The sequence below is a fragment of the Aulonocara sp. 'chitande type north' Nkhata Bay genome, linkage group LG15, assembly GCF_057382095.1.
Source record: "Aulonocara sp. 'chitande type north' Nkhata Bay isolate Kocher_YH1m ecotype deep benthic linkage group LG15, A_spYH_male_GT1.1, whole genome shotgun sequence".
Taxonomy (NCBI): domain Eukaryota; kingdom Metazoa; phylum Chordata; class Actinopteri; order Cichliformes; family Cichlidae; genus Aulonocara; species Aulonocara sp. 'chitande type north' Nkhata Bay.
In genome coordinates, this window is record NC_141358.1 from 21,709,136 (window position 1) to 21,727,234 (window position 18,099).

The 18,099-nt window shown below is 41.7% G+C and overlaps 1 protein-coding gene across 1 annotated transcript; it reads left to right on the forward strand.

Moving 5' to 3' along the window:
- The first annotated feature begins 1,321 nt into the window (after window positions 1-1,321).
- LOC147312998 (12-(S)-hydroxy-5,8,10,14-eicosatetraenoic acid receptor-like) lies at window positions 1,322-3,860 on the forward strand. The gene is made up of 3 exons (XM_086264502.1): window positions 1,322-1,458; window positions 2,072-2,477; window positions 3,387-3,860. Exons 1-3 carry the CDS (start codon window positions 1,322-1,324, stop codon window positions 3,858-3,860), a joined length of 1,017 nt encoding a protein of 338 aa, XP_086120628.1.
- Window positions 3,861-18,099: the final 14,239 nt, after the last annotated feature.

Here is an 18,099-nt window from a genome sequence, read left to right on the forward strand (position 1 = left end):
ATTGCACAAAGTAAGAGGTGATTTCATTTGAAGATAATTATCACGTGCACACTTTCCAAGCTATGAAGCTGATCCTTCACTCATTATTTCTGTGGCACCGGTGACATATTGATAAAATAGAGGTATAGGTTGGCCGTAATCCTTCAACCAAATAACAAAAACACCTGATTCTGACCCTGGCAAACTCTCACTTTGACATAACCAAAGTAGGTTTAATCAAGAAAACTGATAAGTATTAATCCAACTTAGATTAGCTGGCATGGAGCTGAAATACAGACTCTGCCAGCGACTATAAAGTAGCAGCTCAGTCAGACTGGCTTTCCATGCAATGCAAGAAAAGATGTGTCAGGAAGAGTGGAACAAACAGCCTGAATCCAGATGTGCAAAGATTGAAAACCCTTGAACATAGAAGGCTGTAGCTGCTGCCAAATGAGGCTTTGACAAACAAATGTATCTGTCAATAAGACACAGGTTTATGATTTTTTTTTAACATTTAAAAAAGATTCATAAACAATGTTATTACTTTGTCATAACAGGTTATTGAACGTAGGAAAAATCTCAAATCTAAAACTGTGTACCTAAAGACACTGATCTGTCACTTTATAGCAATGTAAAACTTATATGTGTTTGCATGTTTTTTCCATGAATGTCTCCAAACATAATATTGCAAATGTGCAAGCATGATTTTGTCATATTGACAGTCCCCTGAATGTCACAAGGAGTTTAGCCAGTCTGCTGATAAAACCACCTTGAACTACCAGTTTCCAAATAGCTCTCTCTCTCTGTAACATCGAAATTACTGTCAGATTCCTTTTTTGCAGTAATAATTTAGAGTTTGCAGATTGAAAGATTCATAAATGTAACTCTCATGCTTAGTTTCTCAGTCAGTTGAGTAGAGCTCCCTAAACCACACCTCCAGCACCTCCTGAATGTAAATACTTCTTCGCAAGTAACCAGCGTGGTAGCATCACATAAACAGAGGCTAAGAGAGGGCATTTTCTCCTTTCTCCTTCACTGCATTGAGAGTGTGCTTCCTCCGTATCTTTTGCCATGGAAAAACCAGCCTTGACAGAGGTCCACAATCACTGTAAGGCTCTCTTAAGGGGACTGTTCAATTTAAGGAACTAGAAGGAGAGTGAGAAGGAGCATCTGTCCCTGAGGGGTGAAGATTCGAGATCATAGGAACCTACAACAACCTCCAGGATAAAGGATTTAACTGCAATGCTTGCTTTCTCAATATACGACATATTAATTTGACCGTAGCTTTATCTGCTATAGAAGGTGGACATTTTTTGCCATTTATATGATGATTCAACAAAACATGTCTGTAAATCGATCAGTTGACCACTGCAAAACACCCAGTGACATTACATACCAAGTCCTCTCCTGGGTAATGGTGGGAGAATTTACACTGGGTCTGCCTCTCAACCTGTCCGTTCTCTACATCTTCATCTTCAGGTACGGGAAATCTTTTTACTCGTTTACATTTATTCTCGTTTTAGTAAAAACCAAGAGGAAAGCTGTGCTGGATTCTGGTTACTGGGGGCAAAGTTTGCTAAATGAAGTGTAAACCAACTGCGCTACTGATGTGGCGAAGAAAGCGGTTTTAAGTTTATCTTTAAAAGACTGTGACCACTCTGATGCAACCAATTCAGATGCCATGAAAATAACAAGACCTACCAAAACTCTATTAAACCTTTGAAATGGACAGATGAATCCAATTTTGTTCTTGAAAAGTTAAAATAGAAAGTGTAGAACAAAAAAGCTAAGCTGTAAGTGTTACACTGAAGTGCAAACAAAACAAAAAAGCAGACCGTGCAAGTCGCTACAAAGTAAAATCTACATATGTTCCCACGCTGGTCTATGAGTTTTGAAGAGTTTATCTGACATGAGTCTGAGTGCGACTGTCCAACATTTTACTCAGCTCTCCGAGGAGAGGACGAGGTCGTGTAGATGGCAGAAACAGCATCATAAGCTTAGGTTTATTTTTTTCCTGTTCCTCTTCATTCGCTCTTGATACAAAGCAAACTCGCTGGCTGTGAAACAATTAACTGTTATATGACCTTTTTAGATACAAGTTCTGGAAGAACAAAGCGATCTTCTTGTTCAATATTGTGGTTGCTGATTTCTTGCTGGTGGGCTGCCTTCCTTTCAAGATCCATCATTACCAGCACAACTTGAGGCGCAGTGAGGACACTGTGCTTTGTAAGATAATGCTCTTCATGCTGTTTCTCAATCGAGGAGCCAGCATCGCCTTCCTCATCACAATGTCCCTCGATCGCTACTTCAATGTGGTCCATCTTGGAAGGAGAAATTTTGTCAACGTGTTTAAGAAATCTCCTCAGATTTCTGTCGTCATCTGGATCCTCTTGCTTCCCCTCACCACTCCTACTATGGTCACAACCTTTGAGTGCTGCAACAGCCACGGACGGGAAAAGGAGACATTCTTACATGATGTGACGGACACCTTTAGAGAGGTACGGTTTCAGTGTATTTGTTTGGATTTAGTGTTGTTTTATGTTACCTAACAATATATACTGATGACAACTGACTAAAAACAGGTTGTTCGCTGCCTCGCTCTGACAGATCAGATGGCCTCCAGCCTCCAGAAAGAAAACGGGTGGATTTGGATTCAAAAAAACTTTAATATTTATATTTGAACATTTAAGAAGAACAGCAGAGATTAACACAACTGCTTCAACTTCCTATAAAGCTGGCATTACAGTCAATATCCAGTTCAGTTCCCTAACTGGCAGTTCCTTTCCACAAGACATAGATACACTCACCCAGGCGTGGCAGAACCGAATTAGAGTTTTTCTGAAGTAAAAATTGGAGACAGCGTATAAACAAAAGTTTTCATGAATCATTTACATTTATTATTAAGCACGTTTTTTTCTCTTTGTCCTAATTATTAATATTCCTTTGTTTATGTAACTTTTGAAATAAACACAGGATTTTCAGGGTCTGGACCAGTGATGGGATGAGATGTGGAACGTGTGCAGATAAAGATAAACGCTTCTATAGACACTTTTCACAATATTTGGAAATCTTAGAGACCAGACAACTGTTAACTAATGTTAGAAAAACAAAAATCAACAGATAATCACCAGTTATTCTTGAAAGAAAGAATTAATTTGAATCGTTTACATTTCTAACTTAACATCATAACTTAAGTAAAAGGCAGGGGGTTAGCTGGAGAAGCTAAGGAGGGGTTTAAAGGGGTCAAAATATTAGTCCATGATTGAAGACAGAGTGTTTAAGTTAGGAGTGTACATGATAAACTTTCCCATGTCTGTATAGAAATCCAAGTTGACTGTGTGACACATAGGGCTATTGTAACGAGTCATACCTAATAGTGGGGTTTTTGTTTATTTTGTTTTTGTAAGATTGTTTTCTTCTCCCAAATCATCATCCCCTACATCATCCTCGTCTACTGCACGGTCCGCATTGTCAGCCGGCTGAGGAAGAAGACGGTTGGGGAGAAGACTAAGCTGAGGAGGGCTGTGTGCTTAGTCACATCTGTTGTCGTTGTCTTCTCCTTCTGCTTCCTTCCCTGCACTATAACTAGAGCAGCACTGCTGTTTGTGCGGCTGAAGAACTGGCAGGATGCAGAAAACATAGCTGTCCAGGTGTACGACGCCCTCATGGTTTTGTCTTACAGCGACTGCCTGCTGGACCCGTTGATTTACTGTTTCTCTAACTCAGGGTTTAAAGATGTTTACATATCTACCTTTTGCCCTGTATTTATCCAGAAGAGACTGACAAATTCTGACTCTGGCACCCCAAACACAACAACATGTACTAGTACTACTACTACTGCTGGCGCTAGAATGATTTTTTTGCCTATAATGGAGAAATAATCTGTCTCTGTGATACTTGACTCACTCACCCACTCATCCACCCACATAGGTGTTTTTAGCTGGGGAAGAAGTGCTGACAATTTGAAGTCATCAGATGACATTTACTAGGTAGTAAACACACAGCACTCAGTAAACACCACAGTTACTAAACAGAGTTAGTGAGTAGCTGACATGCAGTTCAAAGATTTTTACATTTTCTTCCTTGTTAAAAGATGATTAGTTTACAGATTGGGGCACTAATGTAGGCGGGAGGTTGCTTATTAAATGTAAATATTTTTCTTGTGTGCATGTATAGTTATTTCTTGGGTTATTTTCCACAGGACGCCAGGTGATACTGCTAAATGAGTGTTTATTAAGGTTTTCAGGTGCCTCTTGTTTGATACTATTACTGAAGGATGGTTTTTATCTTTCCAGTTATAGAGGGCTGTTTTTGTAGCCACTGTTAAAGGTTGGTGTGTATTTGTTCATACTCATGCCAGACCTCTTTTATGTAATTGATCCTGTTATATGAGCTCTGTGTATGATTTTATATTAGATTAGAGAAGAGGCACAGAGAACATGTCCAGTGATTGTTTTTACCTTACAGTTATGGGCATTTATTGTTGGTTTTTATTCGAAGATTAAGACACTTAAATTGTAACGACCTTTTTGTTCCTGCAATGTTTCAGTGAAGGTGCTTTTCCTTTTTTATTTTTTTTATACTACAAGGTCAGCTCAGAGTTTTTAAACAACCTTCTATTGAAAATAGAGACTTCCTTTTAAGGATGTCTTGCTGCTTCCATCAGGAAGGAGGTTCTGCAGCATCCGGTCCCGTACCAGCAGACTGAGAGACAGCTTTTTCCATCAGGCCATCAGACTGCTGAACACGTCATAGACACCTCAGCTTCACTACTGGAACTTCAACATTATGCACTCCACACTGTATATAAATGCCACTTGTTTTGCACATATTCAACTCTGTATATTTTATATATTTTATTATTATTATTATTATTATTATTATTTTATTTTATTTTTTTACTATTTAATTTGTAAAAATGTGTATACACACACACACACACACACACACACACACACACACACACACACACGTAGGAAAATATTTAGTATACACATCCAGAAATGCATACACTATTATATATTGTACATATATTTATTAGTTTCAGGTTGGCCATTCTTGTATTTTGCTCGTTTGTGTTGTTGTGTTTGCACATCTCTGTTGCTTGTGGGGCTCGCACACAAGAATTTCACTCGCATGTGCTGTGCCAGTGTGCCTGCACATGTGATGTGACAATAAAAAAAAAAAGTGATTTGATTTGATTTGCACTGCATATGAGTATATCCTCAGTAATCTGTTGTGAGGAACTGCCTTCACATGTACATACAGTCCTATGAAGACAATAGCTTGGTTAAAGTAATACTAACCAGCGTGACCATATAGGGCATTTCAGTGGATTAATAGGGAAGTGTATAAAATTAAAGATCCTGTCTGAGTAGTCCACTCATAAAAGTTAATATACAGTTTTTAAAATTATTTGTGCTAGGTGGAAATTTACACTTCAACTGCATGTTTTAAATAGTAAAATGTATATGCATGTTGTATGTCAATATTTACTTAAATATACAGTGGGGCAAAAAAGTATTTAGTCAGCCACCGATTGTGCAAGTTCCCCCACTTAAAATGATGACAGAGGTCAGTAATTTGCACCAGAGGTACACTTCAACTGTGAGAGACAGAATGTGAAAAAAAAATCCATGAATTCACATGGTAGGATTTGTAAAGAATTTATTCGTAAATCAGGGTGGAAAATAAGTATTTGGTCACCTCAAACAAGGAAAATCTCTGGCTCTCACAGACCTGTAACGTCTTCTGTAAGAAGCTTTTCTGTCCCCCACTCGTTACCTGTATGAATGGCACCTGTTTGAACTCATCATCTGTATAAAAGACACCTGTCCACAGCCTCAAACAGTCAGACTCCAAACTCCGCCATGGCCAAGACCAAAGAGCTTTCGAAGGACACCAGGAAAAGTATTGTAGACCTGCACCAGACTGGGAAGAGTGAATCTACAATAGGCAAGCAGCTTGGTGTGAAAAAATCAACTGTGGGAGCAATCATCAGAAAATGGAAGACATACAAGACCACTGATAATCTCCCTCCATCTGGGGCTCCACGCAAGATCTCATCCCGTGGGGTCAAAATGATCATGAGAACGGTGAGCAAAGATCCCAGAACCACACGGGGGGACCTGGTGAATGACCTGCAGAGAGCTGGGACCAAAGTAACAAAGGTCACCATCAGTAACACACTACAACGGCAGGGAATCAAATCCCGCAGTGCCAGACGTGTTCCGCTGCTGAAGCCAGTGCATGTCCAGGCCCGTCTGAAGTTTGCCAGAGAGCACATGGATGATACAGCAGAGGATTGGGAGAATGTCATGTGGTCAGATGAAACCAAAGTAGAACTTTTTGGTATAAACTCAACTCGTCGTGTTTGGAGGAGGAAGAATACTGAGTTGCATCCCAAGAACACCATACCTACTGTGAAGCATGGGGGTGGAAACATCATGCTATGGGGCTGTTTTTCTGCCAAGGGGACAGGACGACTGATCCGTGTTAAGGACAGAATGAATGGGGCCATGTATCGTGAGATTTTGAGCCAAAACCTCCTTCCATCAGTGAGAACTCTGAAGATGAAACGAGGCTGGGTCTTCCAACATGACAATGATCCAAAACACACCGCCCGGGCAACAAAGGAGTGGCTCCGTAAGAAGCATTTGAAAGTCCTGGAGTGGCCTAGCCAGTCTCCAGACCTCAACCCCATAGAAAATCTGTGGCGGGAGTTGAAAGTCCGTGTTGCTCGGCGACAGCCCCAAAACATCACTGCTCTCGAGAAGATCTGCATGGAGGAATGGGCCAAAATACCAGCTACTGTGTGTGCAAACCTGGTAAAGACCTATAGTAAACGTTTGACCCCTGTTATTGCCAACAAAGGTTATGTTACAAAGTATTGAGTTGTATTTTTGTTATTGACCAAATACTTATTTTCCACCCTGATTTACGAATAAATTCTTTACAAATCCTACCATGTGGATTCATGGATTTTTTTTTTCACATTCTGTCTCTCACAGTTGAAATGTACCTCTGGTGCAAATTACTGACCTCTGTCATCATTTTAGGTGGGGGAACTTGCACAATCGGTGGCTGACTAAATACTTTTTTGCCCCACTGTAAATATTAAAGCATTTTTAGTTATTAGGGTTATTATTAAACCAGACATGATGACATGATATGTTAGTACTTCCTGTAATAAACCAAAGCACTTAGCATTAGTGATATCTATTTTAACTCTCTTTTATTCATCCTACTAGGAGTAGGCCTTCTTAAGGCTGACCTAAATATGCACAGGTGTCATTTATCACTCAGGAATCTCTATAATGCTGAATGCTGAGCATCATCTCTGTCATTAATGCCTCAAACCTGCAGGTTCACCCGCAGTGCAAAATGTTGTGAAATCTACCAAGTGTTCTGATGCTGCTCAAAAAACTGCATTTGACCTCTGAACTTTGAGCACTTGTTTCAGTTACTTGTGGAATTTTATTACTGTGGCTATTTTTACATTTCCCATCACAAAGTGTTTTTTCTTATTGTATGAATAAACTAGTGAGTGCTGGTGTTATTGATTAACTGCCACTACAAAAATGTCAATCCTTACCGGACAACATGTTACACTGTACACATTTTTTTGTAGCACTGAAAACTTAAATTATCTGCCTGTATGATGATGATGATGTGTGCATACTGCTGCTGTAACTACACATCTGACAGAGTTTTTGCAAGTGAAGAGTGTTACCTTTTCTGAGTAAAATGTTACCACAAGAAATACACAATCGTGCAATGTTTACTGTTCAGCTTTTTCTGACACGGTAAGCCTTTACCAAACATATACAAAAAGCAGAAGTAGCTGCCTTGCGACGTCCAAATATTGACACTGTTATAGAAAGATGCTCGAGTATGTTCATGAGCACAACATGAAGTAATTTTTATGTTGAAATAGCATTTCCTCACATGCGGTCAGTTATTCGTGGATGAGGCCCACACTCTGACAGATTCTCCACATTTTATGGTCTCCAGCCTTTGCGCTGTGTGGGTATTATAACAGCAGGGAGAGCAGCTGCATAGCCTTGAAGCCGAGACTAGTAACCCCTAAGCCAGGATATCATAGCAATCATAACAGCAGAGAACAGAAGTATGAAAGCAAATGCAAAGAAAGGCCTAAATGTAAAACAAACACAGAACGTTATTGAATTACTGTTCTTGCCATCGCTGCAAATTGACTTTCTGCTTCCTAAAAGCCTGTAACGACTTAATGACACACCCTCAGCCTGAAACGTTTTATGGGATTTGGGTCATTAAGGTAAGTGACAAGTGCAGCGTTGGAAGCTTGACTAATTCAAGGGGAATAAAATCCCTCCTGTCATTATGTGCACCACTTGTATTGATCCACTTGAAAAAGCTCAGAATGAGTTGTTGAAAATGTTTAATTCTTTCTCTGAAACCCAGTGGACTGACAGGTTTGTGTACTGGGACTAATTTGTTCCTAAAAAACAGGAGTCTACTATATTCAGGCCTTGTGGACCTGCTCTGCTTGCATGAAAACAAGCTCGTACGGTTCCTTTACGAATACATTTTTGGAAACAATCAACGCATAAATTTGTAAATTAGACACAACAGGAACACTAAACTCTTCCATCTGGGAAGCTTGAGAAACATTCCTGCTTTACTACACCTGCACCACAAATGTGCTGTGTGAAGAGGAGTATCTCATGGTACAAAATATGTCATTTTTGTCCTTGGCATATAATTAAAGATAAAAAAAAAACCTGACATCATCATTTGGGAAAGTACTGTGGTTCTTAACAAATAATAAGTGGACTCTCCCTGAAAACAAAAATGTGGCGACAGCTCTGATGATATTGGATTAATCCTGAGCATGCTGCCTTTAGTTTCACGGCTGAAACTTTGATTATTTATGCTATAAATCCTGCTGCTGTGTGATGTTACAGCTCTTTGGTAAAGAGCAATTATTCAGGGCTGTATGCAGCTGGCATTGCTGTAAAGGGGATAGAGCAGATTGTACTACAGCTGCAGGGTGCTCCATCCCAAATTAACCTGATGACATATGTGCTTGGGCTGCTGTTTTTCACTAAGACAACAGAATATAAAGTAGTTTTGAGATCTAAAAGGTTAATCCAGTGCAGCAGTTTTGTGAGCTTGCATTCTTTCTAATGGCCAGCAGGGGGCAACTCGTGTAGTTGGTTAAAAGAAAAGCAGGTTATACAGAATTTATTATTTTGACATTAATGAAAGCAACTTTTGCAAATTGCAAGACGGTCACCCAATAGCATATGCTCCAAAGACACTTACCCGGACAGAGGTTAATTATGCACAGATTGAGAAACAACTCTTTGCAGTGTTGTTCAGATGCAGACGTTTCCACACCTACATATACTGCAAAAGAGTCGTTGTCGAGTCAGACCACAAGCCATGGAGCACATACTGAAGAAGCCAATCTCTGTAGCTCCGGCTCATCTGCAGTGCATGCTTTTACAGCTGCAGAGATATGGCATAGAGATTGTGCCAGATTTCTGGAATTTCAGAGACGAAATTTTGCACTACCATAGCATCATCTTCAAAGGTGACAAAAACATAGTGCCAACAGCCCTGAGAAACAATATGCTGGAGAGAATCCACATTGGGCACATCGGGATCGAGTGTAGTGAGCAGGGAGCTAGGGATGCCCTCTTTTGGCCAGGCATGGGCAAAAACATTGCTACCACAGTGTAGAACTGTTCTATATGTCAGTAAAGGTGTGCAGCGAACCCTAAAGAACCTCTCATTCCACCTCTCATGCCTGAGAGACCATGGCAGGCCGTGGCCTCAGACCTCTTCACCTGGCGCGGACGAGACTACATAGTAGCTGTAGACTATTACAGCCGCTACTTTGAGCTCGAAAGGCTATTCTCCACTACTGCAGGGTCAGTCATCAAAAAGCTCAAGGCTATATTTGCCAGACATGGTATACCAGAGAGGCTTATTTCAAATAATGGCCCACAGTACAGTTCTCGAGAGTTCAAGGACTTCGCAGTCACATGGGACTTTGTCCACATAACCTCAAGCCCTTTGCATCCACAAAGCAACGGCCTCGCCGAAAGAACAGTCAGATGAACCAAATCAGTTCTGGATAAAGCTCATGCTCAGTGAAAACTACATAATAATTTCACAATCTTTAATTAGGGGTCTAACGTGGCATAAGATAATATAATAATCTCACAATTCCCCCTTTGACCTCTTTTTAAAGAGATCACTTACACCTCGCAATCCAGTGTTGCAGGGTTCATTTCTTCTTCAGGTGATTCTCCGCTCCTCTTCTTTCTTCGACCTCAGGGGTTAGACCACCCTTCAGTCGTTGCACAGATCAGGGGATTATTCTGCCCCGATTTTCAAACAACGATCTGTGTATTCTTGGGTCACAGCTGTGTCCCCCTTTTTACCAAGAGCCTCTCGAACCTCGTTGGTCTGGTGTTCCTTAATTTTCGCCAATCCCCTCGTGTTTATTGCTGTGCTTATGGGATCCATCCTCTTGAGGTGACTAGCCGGAGCCCAAACGCTATGACACTTCACCCCAGTTGCTGTCTTGGCAGTCTCCACGTCTATCTCTGCTGCGAAGGATCTCCGTGACCTCGTCTGGTGTCTGTTCCTTTCTCTTTAAGGCAGAAAACCAAAACACCTTTCTTCCTAGCCCTAATAATCTAATGTTGTTATCCATTGTTCCTCTAGTGATTCAAAATTGGTTTAGCATATCATGTTTGGGACTCTCTGTCCCAGAGAATTATTCTACACATAATCTATGTGTGTGTAAGCGTGTTTGCATCCTCTGCACTCAAAGTCAATACCTACAATATATCAGTCCAGACCGTCACGCCGAACGAAGCTTATGACCTTCAAAAGACTGAGTGCCAACTCTTATGAGCACATTTGCAATGTGTGTATGAAATTAATTATAGCCACTTCGTTTAGTAAAAGAAATCAAAAACAAATTAACCATTTTTAATTCTAACATTTGCCCCCCTTTTCACAAAAATCGTGTGTTTCTTTCAGCCTGCCTTCCCACAGTTTCCTCTCCAGTGCGATACTCAGCTCCTCATGAACACAGGCATTTTGTCTTCTAAACACTATTCAGTTTATTTCAATCATTAATGCTTAAACATGAAAATAATGCTTCTCACTGGCTCTCTAGAAAAAGTCTGGCAACTTTTGGGTCATTGTAAGCTTAAGTTTTACCATACCTAAATTATTAAACACACAAATAAAGTCATAAAATGTTCATACAACCATTGTTTGATGTTAAAACTCAACTTCCCCCTTTTTGACACACTCCCATGTGTCAATTCATCGGAGCTAGAAAATAAAAAGAAAAGGTTAGTGACATCATATCTCAGAAAACATCATAAACACTCCTCTCCAGTATCGTTGCTCCAGCCCTGCCATCCTGTGTTGGGGAATGAAATCAGTTTAGTTATTATGTTAAATCTGTTAAACTCCTGGCCCCGCCCTGAGCCTGCGTCTGCAGAACTGCCTAGAAACAACACCTGTATTAAGATGAACTTCACATTTGTCACTCAGTTTTTCCCCCACTGTCTTTCCCTCACTATTTTCACTCTGTTAATTAGAGTGCTTAAACATGAAGTAGACTGCGTCCACAACAAGTCAATACAGCTGTAAATGTGGCCAATTATCAACCTATTACCAATCAATAACAAAATGATAGCTTTTATTTTATGCATGCTTTAGTCAAGCACTCACCCAGAGGACCTTCAATCCCAGAAAATTCCTTCTCCTCATTTAATAAAGTCTGTCATCCTTCCATGCCCTGGTAACTGGGCCATCCAGAGCTGTATCATTTTGAAATATACATACAACAAGTCAAACCACACCTTGGTCACACCAACCCTTTCTCCACCCTGAGGATGTCCAACGCCATCCCAGTCTGGACTGTCAAAGGTGACTTTAACGCTAACTTTTCCGACAGTCCTGTTTATTGCATTACGTGGTCAGATTAGCTAATGTCTGCACATTAGAATAAACATAATTAACATAACTGGGTGTTATTTCACACACAGTTATAGATTCCAAACCTCCATCCTTATATGGTTTGCCAAATTATGGTTATCCAGAGCTCCCTTCTGTCTTTAAGTTTTGGAGAATTTTTATGTTTGGTGTGAAATTTTAAGAATTTGACCATAAGTAAAATTGATGGTGTTATCACCCCCATCGGGGCTTACCTTTCCCACTTCTGGTGATATTCCTCCCTCGAACATTTGTAATTACCCTCCTTTATGCGTGAAAACTGGTGGTGTGGTCAAGCAGGTGCTATAGAAAACAAAAGCTCAGGACAGAACAGTTATCAGTCATATGCTTCATACAGAATTGGCCTATATTTGATTTCATATTGATCCTCTGAGTGTAATCATACATTTTGATTTGAATTTATCAAAACTAAACACAATAGGTTTTTCTTTCTTTACTTTGCTCTTGTTCTTTTGCAGTAGCACATCCTAGCACATGTGCCTGTCGGTTCTATTCTACTTTTTAAATTATTGACTATTTCAAGGGAGAACCTAAATCACGTGGACCAGTGTTTGTTATTACATATCTCTATTTTGAATGTGACAAGTCTACCATTCCCCTGTTATTCATAGATGTTGTTAAAGTTTTGACTATTTTCCTCTATAAAATTTAATTGACTTTTTACAGTGGCCTGCTGGTTAATAGTAACATATTCCAGTCATGAGTGAAATCAAACCTTTTCTCCACTGTAGCATTTGGCATTCCCAACAATATAATGTGATACCTTAATCAAAACACAGCTAATAAAACACAGTTTTCTTAATGCAAACATCAGTAACTCAAAATTAGCAACCAAAGGGTTCAGTCTGCATCTCCACACTCTCATGTGAAGCTACAGTCTCCCCCTCCAGTCTCCATCTGTTGCAGGCTGGGTGAATTGTTGCTCAACATTTACTAATCCTCAGTGCAGTTTTTGTCTCAGTATCAAGTCAGTCAAAACTTTTAGTCTACATCGTCAGTCCACCACAGTCCAGTCACACACATTCATCCACACACATTCACACCAGATGTTGCTGATAACGGAGTCTCTCGCTCAACCTATTCGAGCATCCATCACCAGCAAAGTGACGTCATAATTTTAAAGGAAAACAATTCCTTGTTTTTTGCACTGGATTGACTCGTGCAATCCTTTCAGACTCAGGACTATCTCATGTGATCAGTGTCCCATATAAGTGAATTTCTCCAAAGCCCATTACAATCATGGAGAAGCGCACTTTGCAACTGTTTTCAGTAAGAATATTTCAGAGCACTTTAAATTTCAATCTTTCAGGCCTGGTTTAAAGAGCTGATTGTTAAATCATGAACTCACAAAATATCACCACCGGTGGATCACACCTCTCAAATGTTCTTATCTCAGTGCACTGTAACAAAAGCAAAACAGACGTAACCAATAAAATACTAATAAAATAACAAATAGTCGGGACAGTTCTAGACATGTCCAAACATAAAATCATCTCTCTCTCTCTTAGAGAAAGAACACAGTCCAAACCTCACTGATAAAATCAACCTAGTGCTAAGCAAAACCCCAAAATCAACTACAGGAAAGTTTTGCTTCCTCCCGGGACAATATTGTGTGGGAATGAGAACCTCAGGTACCGTAGCACCTTTTGTTCCTCCTTGAATTAAGTCTCAATCACAGAAAATGCGGCGCTCCGATATAAAACGTACACTATTAGTTCATCATTTTCACTCTGTACCACTGCTCCTCATCAGGCTGTGTGAAGCACAGTAAACAATTCAGTCAAGGCCTTGAGCCATAAACAGACATCACACTGTGATGTCTGTTTATGGCTATGAAAACATAGACATTGTTTTCATAACCAAACTGTTTTAGACCTTGTTCCTTAAATCTACATAAATGCCCTCTGGGTGACATAAAACACATTTAACCAATAAGTAATCAATGGCTTCTTATAACAAATTCTGTATTTGGATGTTTGTGTGCAGCCTTTTGCATATCAGCATAAGCATTTGTTAGCAAAGCATTCTTCCTTGCATCAGCATGTGTGTGTGTGTGTGTGTGTGTGTGTGTGTGTGTGTGTGTGTGTGTGTGTGTGTGTGTGTGTGTGTGTGTGTGTGTGACTATTGGCGTCTTTCCCGTTCGTGTGTGGACCCCCGGAGCCCGAGCATGAGGGTGGGAATGGATGTTTGTATATGTGTGTGCCTGTATTTCTGTGTCTATATGTCAGGTTGGGTGTCAGGCGCCACCTCTCTGGGGACATCTTAGGCCCTCCAAGGTTTGGAGGCCTATCTCCACCCACCACCACTTCCCCTGCCAGTGGCGGACTCCCTCAGACATCGGTGCGTTGGTGGTTCTTTGTGTCCGGGGATGGGCGTCCAGGTACACACCGGCTCACTCCTTGGCGGCCGCTTATCGGGGCCTGGAGCCTGGGGCTCGCTCGGGCCACTTCGGAGGTGGGGTGCCCCCGGCCTGTCGGCCTGGGGCTCGGTCACTCAGGCACGGCTGGCTGCCGGCGGAGCTCACGGGCGCGTCACTGCAACTCCCCCTGGCTTCTGCTCCGCGGCTGCTGAGTGAGCCCTCATCTGGGACTCTCCTCAGCTCTTTCTGGGTCAGTGGCGCGGCTGGAGTGTTCACGCACATCTTCAACCTTTCCCTCTCTCTGTCTGTAGTCCCAGCCTGCTTCAAAATGGCCACCATCGTCCCTGTACCCAAATCCTCCACCATCTCCTCATTGAACGACTGGCGACCTGTAGCCCTGACCCCCATCGTAAGCAAATGCTTCGAGAAGCTGGTCAGGGACTTCATCTGCTCTGCACTACCCGACTCACTGGACCCTCTACAGTTCGCATACCGCCACAACAGGTCCACTGATGATGCCATAGCCCTGACACTACATACTGCCCTGTCACACCTGGAGAAGAGAGACACGTATGTGAGGATGCTGTTTGTAGATTACAGCTCAGCATTCAATACCATCGTTCCCTCGAAGCTGGACAGGAAACTGCAGGATCTAGGACTGAGCAGCTCCCTCTGCAGCTGGATCCTTAGCTTCCTGTCTGACAGACGCCAGGTGGTCAGACTGGGCAGCATCACCTCATTCCCCATCACACTGAACACTGGTGCTCCACAGGGGTGTGTACTGAGCCCTCTCCTGTACTCACTCTACACCTACGACTGCACAGCCACTAACAGCTCCAACATCATTGTGAAGTTTGCGGACGACACTACAGTGGTGGGTCTTATCACCAACGGTGATGAGACGGCTTACAGGGAGGAGGTCAGCGCCCTGACCCACTGGTGTCAAGACAACCATCTCACCCTCAACGTCGCAAAGACAAAGGAGTTGATAGTGGACTTCCAGAGGTGCAGAGAAGTACACACCCCCATCACCATCAACGGCGCTGCTGTGGAGAGAGTGAGCAGCTTCCGGTTCCTTGGCGTACACCTGGCTGAGGATCTTACGTGGTCAGTACACACAAACAAAACAGTGAAGAAGGCCCAGCAGCGCCTCTTCTTTCTCAGGAGACTGAAAAGATTCGGCATGAGCCCCCGCATCCTCAGGACCTTCTATCGCTGTGCCATTGAGAGCATCCTCACTGGATGCATCACCACCTGGTATGGCAACAGCACCGCCTACAACTGCAAAGCTCTCCAGCGAGTAGTGCGGTGCTCTGAACGGATAATTGGAGGTGAGCTTCCCTCCCTCCAAGACATCTACAGGAAGCGGTGCCTGAGGAAAGCGGGGAGGATCATCAAGGACTCCAGTCACCCCAGCCATAAACTGTTCAGACTGCTTCCATCAGGAAGGAGGTTCTGCAGCATCCGGTCCCGTACCAGCAGACTGAGAGACAGCTTTTTCCATCAGGCCATCAGACTGCTGAACACGTCATAGACACCTCAGCTTCACTACTGGAACTTCAACATTATGCACTCCACACTGTATATAAATGCCACTTGTTTTGCACATATTCAACTCTGTATATTTTATATATTTTATTATTATTATTATTATTTTATTTTATTTTTTTACTATTTAATTTGTAAAAATGTGTATACACACACACACACACACACACACACACACACACACACACACACACACACACACACACACACACACGTAGGAAAATATTTAGTATACACATCCAGAAATGCATACACTATTATATATTGTACATATATTTATTAGTTTCAGGTTGGCCATTCTTGTATTTTGCTCGTTTGTGTTGTTGTGTTTGCACATCTCTGTTGCTTGTGGGGCTCGCACACAAGAATTTCACTCGCATGTGCTGTGCCAGTGTGCCTGCACATGTGATGTGACAATAAAAAGTGATTTGATTTGATTTGATTTGATTTGTTGGTCTTCCTTGGTCTGTTGTGTTCTGGGGGCCTCTGGATGTCTGGAGTTTTGATCTCCTCCATACCTGCTTCATGCCCTGGAGGACGGGGCTGTGGCCCCCCCACACCCTCTAGCAGATCATTACATGAAGGAACCTTTTTTTAAAAAAAACAAGCGCGTCCATGCTCACAGGTGTACACACGGGTGATCACACCCACAAACTACACCCTTTTTGGCTCCTACCTCAAAGCACACTGTGTTCTGTTGATCTTATGTGCTGCACAATAATGTTTAATATTTAGTATTTACTGTCATATTCCCATATATCATTGTGATGTTGTTTATTCTATTACTCTTGTTCTCTTCTGCTTTTCTTTTTTCTTTCTCAGCAGGTGATCCAGGTGATTGATATATGCTTTTTTTTCTTCTTCTTTTTTCCTCTGCTCATTCTGTTGGTTTTTGTCTTTTGCCCTTCTCCCCCGTCCCTCTTCTCAGCTGTTTCTCTTTCCCTCTTTCTTTCTCCCCTTCTTTCCCCCAGTCAAGTCTGTCCCGTATTCAGTAAGTGAAAATAAAATAAACAATAAAAGGTGAATCAAATGGACCATTACAGCAAGGCTGGGATGGTCAATTTGGTAAAGTAAATCCGTTGGGCATCTTTCTTTGCCTTTAGACAACAATTCTGATGGCAAAAGAGCCAAACGGGACAGGCAAAAAAAAAAAAAAGAAAAAAAAAGAAAAACCTGTTAATGAATCTATTATTTCTAGACTGGATTATTGTACAAACAGGATGTCCTTCGTGCATGTGCAATGCTGATAGACAGAAGGCAGAAGTTAACCACAATTACAGCACAGGTGTCACAGGCTGTGTCCCAATTAAGAGACCGCACACTTGAAGTACGCATTTTGAGTGCGATTATGTCACAGCCACGCGACGACGGCTGTCCCAATTCGAAGTGTACTTCAAATGCATACTCCAAATACAGCGTCGATTTCCCCAAATATCAAGCGTGGTCCGGTGCACGCTTCGTGGTCCCATATATCCCACAATCCATAGCGCGGCGGTGGGTGTGGATAATTTTGCTGCAAAATAGGGCAGAAGGGAGCGGCCGAAGAGTGAAAGTAAGTACTGAATATTATGTCACTTATTTATGTGTGAATGTTTAATAATGAAGAACATTAAAACATTACTGTTGGCCACATGTCGGCAAAGTTATGTGACATTAGTGATGTTTGTACTTTCAGCGTTAACTTGGTTTTTAAAGCCTCTACTTCAAAATATATATATAGTTGGCCCTAAACCTACAGAGAATGTGATGGTTTTATGGATAATTAAAGTCAGTCATATATCCACAAACACAACAAGCTGAAAGTCAGTGATGCTGCTCGGTTTGCAGTCCTGAATATCACGGCACAAGCAGGATCCACTGCACTGTTAATGTTAGCTATGTTATATTGCTGCCTCTGTTCGGTGGTGTCGAGCCAAACGGACTTTAACGTGTGTTTGAATGAGCTGAAAGAAAGATGCTTTAATCACAGGAGTCACACATGTGTCCACTGTACCATCTGGGAACTCTTCTTGTTTAGCACTCGTAATAACACAAACACTAAATCTTCCTTCTCTTGTGCTGTTTTGTAGCAGTGTCTACACCTGAGACTGTCACCTGTCTGTCTGTCCTGCACTCTCTCTCTCTCTGTTTCTTTCTCTCTGATTGTGTAATAAAAGTATGAACATGTATTTATAAGTTACACT